Here is a 15,356-nt window from a genome sequence, read left to right on the forward strand (position 1 = left end):
ATTAAACCCTTTAAAGCGTGTACAAATAGGGGGTTAAAGTTTGATTTTTTATAACAAAAAAAAACTAGGAAACAGCTAAGTTTTTATGTTTTAATGTAAAAAAACTTAGCCGTGGTCATATAACTACTGGTAAACCATGATCAAGGTTTTTTTACTTTTTTGCCTCAATCATCTAGCTGGTAAAAGGATGCAAGGTTCACCTTGCATCCACTGTCAAGTCCACTGTTTCCAAGAGGAAATCAGTCAAGGTGAGCTCTCTGATTTCATGTTGTAAACAAAAATTATTTACGTTTTACAAAAATGGGATAGATAAACTTCTCCTGTTTGCGTAAGATTTGCCTAAATTTATGCTACAGCAGGAGAAGTTTTTTTATGGTGAAAACCGTAAAAAAACTCAAACTTGACACCCCCTAATCTTTTATCAAATTCATATCACACTTGATTCTGACCTTACAAGAAAACTTTATAAAAAAGGTTATAAGAACCTAGATATCTTTATTAAACCTTTCAATAAACTTTCAAGCTCTACACAATTCCTTCACAATTCAAATTTTTTGCCTTCAAGAAAATCCAATGATAAGCATTGGTTTTGTTTGATCTGTTTTGATTTCCAAGAACAAGGTATGAAATAGGAAAGCTTCAAGAAGTTCATCCCAATTTTAATCTCCCCATTTTGAACTACTTTCTGTTGAAATAAGAAACATCAGGTTGAGATAATCAAAAATAATGTGAGTCAGAGGTGCTAAAGACCTATGATCACATACTATTACAACTGATACACCAAAAGGAAGTTCAGATCACCCTTTGACAGCCGCAAAAAGACACCACACATCCAGACTTGGTTGATGATGAAGGGCACCAGAGCCTGGCCAGCGGTGTGACTGTATGTTGACAGTCTCTGCTGGTGGCCATCAGCTAGTCAAATGATGGCCAAGGTTTGGTATTCAAATGTTAATAGGGGCCACTGACAATGTACAAAACACATTGAGCTCTCCACCTTGAGCCTTGTGAGTGAATGAAGTGATGGCTATGGTGAGTTGAGAGTCCTACCTAACAAAAGATTGGATTCTCAGAGCTCAACCTGTCCCAATGTCTTATTGATAAAAGTGTGGTAAAAACCACATCTAGTAAAGGGTTTGTGAAACTTAGAATCACTTTTCACATTTGACCAAGATCAAATCAGCTTTTTTCCTTAATCAAAACTGAACTTTTGGCAAAACATTTGCAACACATTTTGTGACTCATACTTTGGATCATGACAGACTGACATGTGGTATAAGATGAAGAAGGTACTTGTTAGATAAAGATGATAGATATCTGAATGAGAGCACAAGATTTCAAAAAAAATGTTTGTTTATAACCTTCAGCTATCTCTAGCCATAGGTCTAAAAACATGTTTTGTGAATATCAAATTAGATAACCACATAACTTGAATTAAGCTGACTAAGAAGTAATGTTGAGGAAGTTAAATGATGTCATCATGATGAACAGCTTGTATAGAAAGACTTGAAAGGATGATGAAGATCAAACCAAATGAAATACATACAAGCTGAATTGAATACATTCCAAAACACCCACTATGTGTCACAACATATATATCTCTCTTCATACTGACCTTGATCTTATATCACAGAGTTCCATAAATCAGTTAGGAAGTCAAGTGTTTACTAAATCATTTTGAATCTCCAATTCAAGTTTGTTCACCAAATCAAAACCTGTATATCAACACAATTCTGAAGTCCATGAGACCGAGTTCAACATCTTTATCTTTCTCTCATGGTAAGGATGTGTTTTCATAATCAAATTCTAATCAGATCCCACACTCTATAAATTAGACAAAAAATCTACCAAGGACCCAAAACCATTTCTTAGCCTTAAATACAAGATTTTCATGAATACTAAAGATGCTATACACTATAAAGTGTTTGCAAAAAAAATGACTCAAAAAAGACTCATTGATACAAAGATGAAGCAATTTTGAAAGATCTCATCATTAAATCTAAGACAGTACCAGTATAATCTTGCTCATAGAACCTTTTGTGATCAGTAAGAAACATAATTCAAAGGTTCTCTAGGTAATGTACAATAGATTGCTTTGTGAGCAGTAACTCCTCCAGACACATATAGTCAGTTCTATACAAGTGTATGTAACTAGACATGTTAACAGTTGCTCATAACATTGGTTTCATTCATCTTAAGGTTCATGGTATCAAGATATAAAGGTCATAGATATTTTCTGTGAGCAAAAGAATACTTTTGTCCCAGTTACTTCTTCTACACTTGGATTTGACCAATCATCTACATAGTAGGGTAAAAGAATCCTTTGGTACACAAGCTCATTTTGTGGGTACCAATACCAGAATCCTTGTTTTATTGTTTTTCAAATTGATTGTGTAAATGATTTCCTGACTTTATTCTTATTCAAAAACTCTTCATAAATTGTTCTCAAAAACCTATTGTGAGCTGCTTGTGTGATAACTAACTTGAACAAGCAGGTCTCATTCTTTTTATAATACTGAGCAGAAGATTTAATCATAACCTACTTAACTCAAAGGTTCTTTATGAATTCAGATAAGGTATATGATGAGGGGTATATACAAACTCCAATGGAAATTTGTCAAAACCTTGACAAACTTTGATCATATCAAAACAAGATGATAAATAAAATCATATTTCAAGAAAGGTGTACATACAGGATGTAGTACTGTACTTAACAAGAAAAAGAAATTGAAAAGAAAGAAAAAAAAATGATCCTATGTATGCAAAACAATTTAGAATTTTTCATTACAACCTCATCATTAGTATATCAAAGAAAAAGAAACCTAATGATAATGGAAATGAAAGAAGAATGCAAAATCAAGAAATCAGGTTAAAAATGTAGTGTAGACAATAAGGGAAAACGGTAAACAGCGTAAAAGATGAGACAAGGATGGAGAAAAAGAAAAGATAATATTGGAACATGATCACAAAACACATCAATAATAAGAAAAGACTACATTGAGAGAAGAAAAAGCAAAAGGATCAATCAAAAGATATCTCGTTGATATCTCTTGTAAATCTTCCTCTTCTTTTAGCAAAACACGATTGATACATTCAATAGGTGATGTATACTTTATTTGTATTCATGATTGAGCAAAAAAAGAAAGAAAGATTAGATTGTATGGAGCTAGATAAGAAAAAGCAACGATTGGTATGAGGAAAACTTTTGACAGGTAAGACAACGGAAGACTTGATCAAGAAAGAAAAAAAGCTAGATGAACAGGTACGGATGAGATTTGAGTCAAGAGATCATCACTGGACTACTGAGCTTTCGGTCTTCTTGATCGACTTGACGGTCTGTGAGGACTAAACCTTGAATCGGGTCAGCCAGTTTAGATGCCAAGAGGTCTAGGTTTGAATGCTGTGGAAGTGGATTATGGCATCTAGAGATGGGTGATGCTGAGAAGAAAAGCAAAGATGAGGATTAGATGGATAAAACCAAATGGGAAAGAGAGTGAATGACTAACCGATCAACCAATTGTAACGTTTGGATGGTTCGGATTCAATGTTCAGATGAGATCCAGCTAGTCTAGATCTAGGACGATGACCAGTTACAGATCGACGTTGGTATGGTTGAGGTGTCGATTTGATCAAGTTAGTAGGAGAACTAGTAGGAGTTATCGAATGAACAATATGAGGTGAAGAAGGAATAAAAAGTGAAAGAAACTCTGAAAGACTGTTGAGATGAATCAGAAGATTGATGAATCAGTTTTAGTTTGGAAGATCTGAAATCTTGTAATCACTTACACATCATCTTCTGGAGCTAATTTGGAATCGAGATCGAATGAAGAATTGAGTTGAAGACTGGCTGAGCGAGTGAAGATTGGAGGTGAATCGGATCTAGTCGATTTAAGATCTTCATTGGAATTCAGATTGGATTGATGATCTGATGGATTAGGTGATAAGTTATGAATCCTAGAAGAAGGACGTGAGGTATGAGGAGTAGAGATACGAGATCGAGATTGATGACGATGATGTGAAGGATGTTTGTTTGAATGATATTGTTGATGATAAGGTGATGGATATGGATAAGAATGAGTTCTACGAGGTAAAGGACAAATGATAGGAGGGTATTGTAAGATATCAGTTGGATGATCAGAACTCATCATGATGATTGGTTGGAATTCGAATTTGGTTGAGTTTGATAAAAAGTTAAATAAATCAGATCTTGCTTTGATGTGGATTGGAAAAGTAAAACGGTCGAACTACACTGCTTCTTAAATAAAAGTCAAATGGCTGAAGTGAAGATGATTTGAGAAATTGGGATGGATGAACGTTTAAATCGAACTGAACAAGATTTCGATTTGTTTAGTCAGTCTTGAGAATTAAATTACAACCAATTCAACTCGATAAAACTGTATTGTACCAAACTTGTCTCAAAGTTGTTATGATCTTGACTAGGTACAAAATTGGTTAATAAATTTGGATTTCAATTCAAATTTCTGTTTCAGACTCAAATACCAAAACAGTTTTAAGCAAAAGTTTATCCTGATTTGGCTGTTTTGTCTACTATGGTGTACGTACTTACCTTCAATACTGTGCGCCTTAGCCGGGTCCGACTTAACCAAACCATCTGCTCTCGATCATCGATGACGACAGCTCACAACTCAGTGCTCACCACAATTCCCAAACATGCACAACTTCAAGGTCATAGCTTGCAAAATAACCCTGTAGAAAACTTCCCTATGTCCATTCTTGATTAGAACCATCACAATTCCCACAATTTTTACTCAAAGAACATGTTGATATTTACAGCTGTTTCGAAAACAAAACTGGTTGTCGTTGTTTTTTTCTTTTTTTTTTCATATCCGCGGTCAATTTATTTGACCTGATTGGGCTAATTCTCCCAATCGGGAGCAAATATCCAAATTCTATTCGCATGCACCTTGTCCAAGCCCCCATCTTGCCAGATCCACCTCACCACATCTCACGAAACAAAAACAACAAGAATGCCTCGATACAGCGCCGACATCAAAGTGCAGGCGATTACTTTATTGTCCGAAGGTATGAGTCGAGCAGCCGTCAAACGCCATCTGCGATCTGCAGTACATGTGGACACCCTCACCCAATGGCAAAAACTATACGAATCAACTCTAGCCGTGGTTCGCAGTGCATCAGAATATGAGAAACGTGGTCGTCCCCTCGTATTCTCAGATCAAGAACGTGAATTCATGGCCGACTTGATCTCTGCTGACCCAACACTCTATCTTGACGAAGTCCGGGAATTGGTGTACAATGAAACCGGCATTCACGCCAACTTGTCAACCATTTCCGACGACCTTATTGATCGTCTCAATTTGACTCGGAAGAAGGTTGAAACCGTTCATCCAGCTCAATGCCCGGTCAAGAGGGCCGCTTACGTCTACTCAATTGCCAATCTGGATGCCGAAATGCTCGTATTTGCAGGTGAATTTGTTGATTTCATCCTCATCCAACTCTGTTTCACTGACGTGGTGTTACACATTAGACGAAAGTGCTGTTGCTTCACGGGAGGTATATAGACAATATGGCCGAGCGTTCCGAGGATATCGTACCACACCCCAAAAACGAACTCGTGCCGGAATCCGGTACTCTCTTTTGCCAGCAGTCTGCATGGATGGACTCTTAGCTGTCTCGTGTCAGGAAGGTAGTTACCTTCAAGATGATTTTGAAGACTTTCTTGAATTCAATCTGGTATGTCTATTGGAACATTTTTGAGTTATCATTTCAAAGATTTTGGAGCCATCATCACTTGCTGACTGGCATCTTTCTCAGTTACCAAAAATGAATCCATATCCATCTCCAAATTCAGTTCTAATCATCGATAATGCCCGTATTCATCACGGAGGGAGGATCGAGGAGCTGTGTGAAGACCGTGGGATCCGCTTGATCTACCTTCCACCTTACTCGCCAGATTTCAATCCTATCGAGAAAGCCTTCAGTGCTTTGAAGGCTTATTTTCGTCGCACTCAATACTTGCAAGGTTTAATCCCTGAAGAAATGATCGAGGCTATTGAGGAAGCTGTTCACTTCATATTTACTAGGGAGCTGATGGTTCCTCTGTACAATTCATCTTGGCTTCTGTAGAACTCTATTCATTTCATCAATCAGTTCGACTCAACTCCTCAAAACTGTCAAAAGAAATCGATCGATCAAATTTAAATCAAACAATTCTCAATCAACCACCTTCAACCACTTTTTTATTAATCTCAATTTCAAATTTATTCAATTCTCGGTCACTGACTTAGTTTGAAGTAATTCTTCGATTTATCTATGTATGTACTATGCCAATGTTTGGTTGTTTGGTTGCTCTCTTAGAATTGATTAAGCGATATCGATCATTTTTGGTTGCTCTCTTAGAATTGATTGTGATATCGATCGATCGATTAAGAGATATGGATGTTTGTAGAAGTGTACACATGATCTTTGAAAGAAAAAAAAGAAATTCTTATGTCTTGTTTTGATTGATTTACTTGGAATGCAAGAAGTTGAGTACGAGAATCTAAATTAGAATCGATTTCTAATTTCAAAGAAAAACAACTGAAAACAAATCAAAATCACAAAAACTAAACAATGAGACAAACGAGACAAGAAGTTCATCTGTTGAGATTGTATGGATACAGACAAGTGGAGACTGAGACAAAAAGTTATTGAGGAGAATGAAAAAGCATAGACACTATACTCTTCTATTGAGGTCAGATGGATACAAAAAACTAAAGAACGAGTAAAGTAGTTATACAAGTTGTAGATAGACCACAAACTATTCATCTTTGATCGCACCCAATCCCATCGTAAATCATTCAAAGTAAAATCCAAGAAAAACGAACAATTGCTTTCGCTTTCAAACACTTGAGCGGCCTTTATAAATTCTGTCTTATCTGGAAATACTCGTTGACCTTCGGACATGAATATCGGCATCGCTTTCTTGCGGCAGGGAAAGGCTTCTGGTACTGCAGCAGCGGTGGAAGTGTTTGCTGGAACAGGAAGTCGAGATATTCTAGCCTGAAGGATCTCGGCTTCTTGTTTTTTGAACTCACTGATCGAGATCCACTTCCAGCCTCTTCGAAGTGGTGGCTTCACGTTGCTCACACCTGGGACCCCGTTGACCTAAACCAGAGAAAATTAGTATTCATTTTAACCAAGATAAAATAAACACGCACGATGTCTTGAGCCCAGATCTTGATCATATTTGTATTCAACTTGATTAATTCTTCTTTGTTCTCTGGGTTAATAACTCGTATCGAGCTTTCACCATTAGCTTCACTTTTGGTGAAGCGTGTAGTGAGGTCTTCAATCACCTTCAAAAGACGAGCTTCATCATCATCATCATCATTGTTCTATGGGAGCAAAAGAGACATTCAGCTCAGCTACATTTGAGATTGAATTTTCCAATAACATACAGGTGTGGACTGCCTGTGATGAGCTCCTTGAGCTCGGTTTTGCTTGAGTCGAGCAAGATTTCGAGCTACTTTTTCAGCCTGAAAATTGATTCGTCAAACCCAATCACAATCACAAGAAAGACTGAACGAGCTCACGTTATTCTCCTTTGCCCTTTTGGTCTTTGGGTTTGTCTGTACAAAATCCAAATGCATAGATTGCATTGGGTCGTCGAGGCAAGCTGAAATGAAATCGTTAAAAGCAGTGTCGGTCATGATTTCAAATTGTTTATTCTTGAGGAAGCTCTTGTGGGCATGGATCCAACCGGTAACTTTGAGATCATTCTCTGAGAGTGCTGCGGTAAGGGCTTCGGAGATATTTGCCTCAAGTAGATCACATTGACTGAATATCAAAGAACGGAAAAGCTCAAGATCAGCATCATCATGTACTGATACCCGAATCTCCCAATCCTTCTTGAGGGGGGTGTAGGTGGCCACAGTTGGTCCTGAAGCTTTTGTTGACCTCTTGGAGCGTGATTGACTAGAATGAGCATCCTCATCGGGTTCATCAGGTATGAAAACCTCAACATGAACTTTGAAAGCCAGCTCAGTGGTTTTCAAAGATGAGCGATCTAAAAGCAGAGTCAAATTTGTTATCTACTGGGATAATGAACAACAAGACGTACCTTCACAATCAACTTCAATAAAATTCAAACCCAAGGCCGGTGATCTTCTATTCAAAGCAGGTGGAGGCGGCAAATCTGAAGATGAAGAGTTGAGATCAATATCTACAGGGAAAATAAAAAATAAGACATACCATCACAATCAACTTCAACAACATTCAAACCCGAAGCCTGAGATCTTCCATTCAAAGAAGGTGGATAGGAAGAAATAGAGGTTGATGGTTGTGATGTTGGAAATGTGATTGGGCCAGTTTGGCTGAAACGTTGATAAGGAAAATGCCCCGGTGCATGTAGGATTGGTGCTTCTTGAGTCAAATCTTGAGCCGGGTGGAAGAAGCTTGAGGATGTACCGCTATAAGAACCACGAGACTGTTGAGCTGTGTTGAAATTAGTGGTTCTTTGATATGGGAGTGATTGATTGAAACTTTGAAAAGGCCGTGAATTCCGATCAGCAGGCATGTTGAGGATGGCTCAATTGTGTTGTGGACAAACGTGGCGCTGGCTTCAAGCTTGCAATGTGATTCAACAGGGTCCAACAGGATTGAACCTCATGCCACGTAATCAGCTGTCATCAGCCTTTTGCGCGGTTTTTCTGCTAGATTCAAAACCGCGGATATGAAAAAAAAAAAAAAAAAAAACGACAACCAGTTTTGTTTTCGAAACAGCTGTAAGAGCTTGAGATCTTGGCAATATCAAAGACATTCCGATATATATGTCGTAAATCACAAACTTAACAAGTCCCTCTCAGACTCTACCTCGTGAGGGCAACGACTTGAGTTTGTCTAGGTCTCTCCTCCTTCGGTTCGGAGGAGGGAGTTTGTGAAGTTGGAATTCTGCCAGCGTTCAGACACATAGAGATCCTTCTATCCCGGTGGGATTTGTTGCCCATGATAATCCATTGACTTATCAAGAAACACAAGAGTAGCCCATAGCAAAGTATATTGATCAATCAAGCATCACCGTACACAATTTTATCTACACAGATCATACCAATCGAATTCAATCTAGGAATTTCGATATCTGAATGTCTTTCCCGTCAACTTATCGAGAATTTTCTCGTGAAGAAGCCAAATCTATCAATTCGTCTTTTTGTGCTTACTTCAAAGTTCAGATCTGAAGCTAGCTAATTTCCACAAACGTACAATCTTCACTACGCTGTATCACATCTTGGTACCAAGTGCACATTCTTTCGGTAAATGATCATCTCGAGAGGCACCCGTTAGAAGCGCATTGACGTAGGTTGTGTTGAGAATAATCACTATGTAGTCCATCGTCATCATCATTGCCTGGGTACGTGTGGCCATCTGCGGCATGTATGATTGCTGGGATGTGAGGGAATCGTACCACCGACTTGGTCAGACGAAAGCGTGAATTGAGGGCTTTGAGCCAAGATTGAACCTGTTTCCTATGTTTTGAAACTCTGAGTCTTATTACGAGGAAGCTACCCAAGGAGACCCAAAGTTGAACAAACAAAATAACAAACCTTGGTCAAGATTTCGATCTGGTATCCTGGTCCGTCTTTTAGCCCTTCGAATCCTTGACTTTGTATTGTAAATTGACCTGTCTCTTTTTTAACGCACTTCTCAATTATTCGATTAAATCCAGTAGGATAAGTCCTATATACATACATCGAAAGATTCTTCAGTTTAACAGTAACGCAAAGATCTCAAAAAGAAAACTAACCCTACATCCATGTTCACAAGCAAAAGGGTGATGGTAGGTGGATCTGTAACTACAGACGTCCAGCCAATCAATTCCTCATGACCGAAGCTAAGTAATCAAAACATTTGTTGTAGGTCGATCGGGATTTCAATTACGGGATACAAACTAGAAACCCGGAACAAATCCGGGTTTCCCAATTCGGACTTTTTGGCTGTGTTTGCGCAAACTGGGAAACTGGGAGAACGTGGGAAAGTTCCAAACACAGCCAAAAACGAAAACTGGGAAACTGGGAAAAAAATCCCACTTTTAACTTTGTATCCCGTAAATGCGGACCTCTTTGAACCAAAATAAATCCGACCTGAGTTTCCCCCTCGACAAAGCGTCTGCTTTGTTATCTCTGGATGCCACACGTTTCTGCTTGATGTTACAAGCTAAATCCGTAAGTAAACATTGTATTACCTTCCATTCCTCATTAACATCTTTGTCTCTCGATTTCCTCTTCCGGATCGCACTTTCAGTAGTAGTATTATCTGTACACACCCAAAATCGACGGCCCCTGACATTTGTTACTTTTGTCAAGACCAGCAGACCCAGCCGTATGGCTACCGTCTCCGCCCATGCGATCCGGCGTTTCTGATCCTTCTTGCCTTTGTCTTCCCATTCTTTCACGAATTTGAAGCAAGCCCAAAAGTCCCCTACGAGAACTCCGATTCTACAACGCCCGAACGCACATCGTATCACCAGTGAGGCATTCAAACATCAGTTTCATTCTAAGCTTCACCAATATACTGACTCACCCAAAAGAAGACGCTGCGTCCCCAACCCATCCTACATTTTCAGCCCTGGGATTAGGAACTATTGGGCAGGTGTCGAATTTCTCTAAACAGATATCCCACTCTTCTAAATCATCTGCTACATCTAACGGGATTTCCCTCGTCGCATGTTCATTCTTCCACGACTTTTTCCAACGATAAAACGAGTTCAAGTACGCTGCCATGTGGGGCACTATGTGAACCGTGTGACATAGTCGGCCGACAAATTTCTCGACTTGTGAGTAACTCCACTTCACACCTACCACTCTGAACTCTTTTACCTGTTTGTGTCTCTCTTCAAGTTTTTCCACCGGTAATCTAACCGTGTGGTTCTTCCCGTTCCAGATGAAGCCGAGGAACCGTTGTTCTTCACCGAACTCGTGGTTCTTCTTAGGGTTAGTCCTGACTCCCATCGAGTCGCTCAACTGAGTTACTTCCTTCAAGGAGGCTCCTGTCTTTGGTCTTTGTAGTAGGAGATTATCATCTACCCACCGGAAGATAGCCGGGAACTTCAGTTCATTAATCATTATTTTCTTCCATGTTTCAGCTGGCGCCCCGAAGACTCCACAGCTCGCAACACCTCCAAATCCGACCGCAAGATCCACCCACAGCCTGCCTTCAAAATCCTTAATAATGAGATATTTCCTTTGGCTGTGATGAACTGGGAGTTGTTGATAGGCTTTGGCCCAGTCAAACACCGCTAGTTCCCACTCTCCCGGGTTGTCCTTAAAGAATTTTGCGACCTGTTTAAAGTCATCCCACGAGGTCTCATAATTCATTTTGTCTACAAAGGAGTTAACCGACGGGATATCGTCGCCTTTCTTTGGGAAAGACAAATCATCAATCAATCGAACCGTGCCATTGCCATTCGTAGCACTCCCCATTGGGTTTGACCTGAAAAACCCGAATCTCTCATACAATTCGTCGTGAGTGTAAGGGCCAACCACTCTACCTTCTCTTTGCTCCTTTGCTAACGTCCTTTCTATTTCACTCTTCACCTCCAGTGCTGTGCTATGATTATCCGGAGTATACCACCTCCTCTTTCCCACGTAATGCTGAGGAATCCCAAGACAAAAACCTTCCATGAAGCCCTCTAAGATGTACGGTACGTCCTCGTTCAAACCTGCTTCCTCCATCAACTCTTTCCACTTTCCTAACACCATGTCGCACTTGACTGGCACTGGCCATTTGGTTATCTCTTTGACTTTGAACAGTTTCCTCTTTCCCAAAGGCAAGATGTCTTCTTCGTCTTGGTTTGAAGATGTTTCTTCTGACGGGCTTGAGCTGGTTTCTGCTTCTTCATTATCTCTATCCGGTAATTCTGATGGTTGCGCTATTAGGTTACCATCTGTCGAATTTGGAGCTACCTCCGAGTCTGTTGCCCTCTCTTCCGGCCAAGTCTCGTCAGGGGCTATATTCTCTCTCAGGACCAGCCTATCTTGTTCCAGCACCCATTGGCGTGGACCACTCGGGCTAAGAGCTGGTAATTGTGGCAAATAAAACACTCATTCAGATTCATGTTTCTCATTACATCTAACCCACAAAAGCGCCCCATCAAAACAACAGAGCAAAGGAACGTCTTCGTACCATAGCGGATTGAATCAATCGGCAACACAAATAACAACAGATTGTAACACAATACAAGACGAGAAAGAAACAAGAACGAGGCGAGTGCAACCAGCCAAGGACACAATTTCCCGGTGATCCGCGAATACCCAATCGGGCAGCCAGTGAGGAGAGAACAGGACCTTAAAAGTCAGTGTCGTTTCCCTGCACCCGTCTTATAAAGAAGACTCCTCACCAATTATTGTTCTCGTTCGCCTTTCCCTTCCCTTTTTGGCCTCCAGCTTGCTTGTTAGCGTGCTGGTGCCCATGAGCTACCCAATCTTGACCTCCGTTGGCATAAGCGTTGTTATGGGGGTAGAATTGCTGATAAGCTTGGAAACCCGGTGCGTAACCTCCATTCCTGAATGGACCATGGGCTTGGTTCCCATAGGCTTGCTTTTGCTGGTAATACGGTTTTTGCTGATAAAAGTTTCCTCCTCTATTACCTCTCCCTCTATTACCTCCTCGTTTCTTTTTAAATTGTTTCTCGCCTCCTCCCGACTCTAATTCAGTCGAATGATAATCAGCCTGAGACTTCGAGGAGCTTTGTGCCGGTTGGGTTTTTGCACCAGGTTGACCAGTGAAAAAAACATAACCGTATTTCGCCTGACCTGGGGCGTACGGGTTTTCTTCGTACTTCAGGTCTCCAGCCGTTTCGGCATCCCATCTAGCGCGACGGACCGCTTCTGCTTGAACACCTTCTGGCAATACCACCTTCTCTATCTTCCGCCCTCTTTTCCCGTTCTTCTTCTTTCGATACATAATCCTAGACCTTTTCCGGAAGATGAGCGCTCGAATTGCCAGGTGATATCTAAGACCAATCATCCAGCACTTGTGTTGGACCATCAAGTTATTCACCACCTCTTTGTGTTTCTTAATGTAAGTGGCGTAAGCATCGTGTCCATATAATTCTGACGCATAACGAGCTTCTAGGTCACATGCCAAAATAAATTCCCCATAGGACATTTGGCGCTCTAGGTCTCTTTCCGATGAGAACAGGTGAAAGCCTTTCTTCCTCTTCTTGGAGCCGTCATCGACCATAGCATCGTACGTGTCAATGTAAGAGCGTTTAAATACTGACAATGGGACGTATCTTTTCAATTTCTTGAAGCTTTTATCCCAGTACTCAGGTAAGTCTGGTAGGTCTAAACCCCTAATGGCCGCCATCTCAAATTCGACATTCGCTTTAGATAGAAGGTCCGCTGCCCCGTCTTGGTCTGACGAGGAGTCTGATGAATCCGAAGAGTCAGATCCTGAAGACAATGATGAGTCCGAGGAATCTGTTTCCAAGGACGAAGACGACGCAGAATCATCGGAGCTACTAGACGACGTGGATTCATCGGAGCTGGAAGAGGTATGTCTCTTTTTCTTCCTTTTCTTCTTATCCTTTTTTGGGTTCTTAGTCCGCGCTGACCTTCCCTTCTTTTTCTTTCTATTCTTCTCTTTCACCTTCTTCTTCTCCGTCTCCAAATTTTTGACCTCTACTTTTAATGCCTTCAATTCCTCTTCTTGCACCATCTCTCTTCTCAAGATCTGAATCAACTCCATATCTGCTGAGTCAATGGCGTCTGCGAGTCGGTCTATCAGCGGGCGATTATCCTTCTTGTTCGGACTGGTGTTGTCCTCTCTTTCGGCACCTTTCGACTGATCTAGCGGGATTACCGGACTCTGCGCGAACGACATGGGCTGATATCCAATCTTGCCTGGTGTCTCTACTAATCAAAGTAACCATCATGAAGTCAGTTCGTGGTTCCCTTCTGTCTCTCCCTCTCAGGGCTATCTCAATCTAAATCTTCTCGCTTCAACAAATTTAATCGGAGCTGGATTCTTTTCTTAGGACGCTTCATCCTTCTGGACTCTTCCCATTCTCTGCATCTACCCTAATAATTGGGGAGCCGGGGGTCTCGCCTTAGCGGTTGTCAAGGACTGGCTCTCCCTGTGCATTGACGGGAGCTGTAATGGCTTCTACCGCTGCTATGATCGTTGGGGCCTACGTGCGGGAGCCCATAGGCTACTACCGCTTTGCTCAGGAGCCTTTAAGGCTACTACTGAATTATGTATAAGGAAGGATAGAGTTGCAAATGACAGAGTTGCAGAGGTGGAAAGTTATGGTATGAAAGATTAAATCTTGCTTACTATGATCATCTTCGATCAGCCCAGCGTAGGTCACCTTCTTCCGTCTCGAGGATGTATCATCTTCATCTGATTTCTCAGAGTCTAGGCTAACCCCTCTTTTCTTCCTGGCCTTCGCTTTCCCCTTCTTCTTCGTCGCTTTCCCCTTCTTCTCCTTCGGTTCGTCTCCTCCTAATGACACCTCAATCTCACTCCCCTCTTCTTCGCTCTCAATCCCCTCTAAATCTCCTTTAGTTTCTTCTCTCACTTCCTCGCCACTTAAACTTCGGGCGTTCGGGGCTTGTGACTCCGTTGGAGTAGGGTCGACCTCTTGATTAGATTTCGCTAAGGACGACGATGGTTCGGTGAGGGTGGATGTCACTCCCGGGTCCCTGGAACCCGCTCGTCTTTCACGTTCTTCCGCTTGTTCTTTCAGCTTCAATGCATGCACCTTCTTCTTCTCTTCTTCGAGTTTTGCTGCTTCTATCATCTTTGCTGATTGAAATGAATTTGTCGACTTCTTTGGTTTGAGTGTTCTCCACATCCACAACGTCTTTGTTTAGATCTATTTGTGTTTATATAATAAAGAAATCCCTTTTGACAGTTTTCTTGAACTTTTGAATTTTGAAAGAGAGAGAAGTAGGTTATCCTTGCAGGAGATGCAGGGTTCAGCGGGGAGAAATTTGGAGGAGAGAGGGAAGGAAATTTTTCCCTTCTCCTAATTCTTCCAAATTCGAGAGGTTGGAGTTGACATCTCTCAACCACCCGTGATATCCCTTGCTGTACCTGTCACCCCTTCTCCTCTCGAGAATGGAATTCAGAGTACCTGCTCAGGCTTGGAACACTACCAATTTATCTTTGAGGGGGTTTTTCGGCCCGTTGAATCCCTCGGATTGATCTCTCGAGCTCTCTTTTGGTACCTCGAGGCCGTCATCCCAAGACTCGTCGGAGAAAGTCTTTCTAACTCTTCGGACGCTGGTTTACATACATCAAAGTAATAGAAACTGGCATAGGAAACTTATCCAAAGGACCATGTGAAGTCGTTCGCATGAGGCGAGAGCTAAGATCCATCAGCTGCGATGGTTTCC

At 41.1% G+C, this 15,356-nt stretch overlaps 3 protein-coding genes across 3 annotated transcripts; all 3 read right to left on the reverse strand.

Annotated features, from left to right (window-relative positions):
* Positions 1–2,648: 2,648 nt before the first annotated feature.
* MELLADRAFT_116388 (uncharacterized protein) lies at positions 2,649–4,345 on the reverse strand (the record flags this gene model as incomplete). The annotated part of the gene is made up of 3 exons (XM_007409521.1): positions 2,649–3,438; positions 3,507–3,715; positions 3,787–4,345. 3 exons carry the CDS (start codon positions 4,146–4,148, stop codon positions 3,281–3,283), a joined length of 729 nt encoding a protein of 242 aa, XP_007409583.1.
* A 6,052-nt stretch (positions 4,346–10,397) lies between these two features.
* On the reverse strand, positions 10,398–11,340 carry MELLADRAFT_56017 (uncharacterized protein; the record flags this gene model as incomplete). The annotated part of the gene is made up of 5 exons (XM_007409520.1): positions 10,398–10,482; positions 10,544–10,605; positions 10,726–10,789; positions 10,897–10,946; positions 11,099–11,340. 2 exons carry the CDS (start codon positions 11,328–11,330, stop codon positions 10,942–10,944), a joined length of 237 nt encoding a protein of 78 aa, XP_007409582.1.
* Positions 11,341–11,961: 621 nt separating this feature from the next.
* Positions 11,962–14,883, reverse strand: MELLADRAFT_56018 (uncharacterized protein; the record flags this gene model as incomplete). Its single annotated transcript, XM_007409519.1, has 11 exons — positions 11,962–12,034; positions 12,099–12,306; positions 12,399–12,500; positions 12,669–12,710; positions 12,799–13,035; positions 13,090–13,155; positions 13,268–13,286; positions 13,401–13,510; positions 13,688–13,894; positions 13,994–14,317; positions 14,524–14,883. 4 exons carry the CDS (start codon positions 13,837–13,839, stop codon positions 13,131–13,133), a joined length of 306 nt encoding a protein of 101 aa, XP_007409581.1.
* Between the last annotated feature and the right edge of the window lie 473 nt (positions 14,884–15,356).

This window comes from Melampsora larici-populina, assembly GCF_000204055.1.
Source record: "Melampsora larici-populina 98AG31 unplaced genomic scaffold MELLAscaffold_16, whole genome shotgun sequence".
Taxonomy (NCBI): domain Eukaryota; kingdom Fungi; phylum Basidiomycota; class Pucciniomycetes; order Pucciniales; family Melampsoraceae; genus Melampsora; species Melampsora laricis-populina.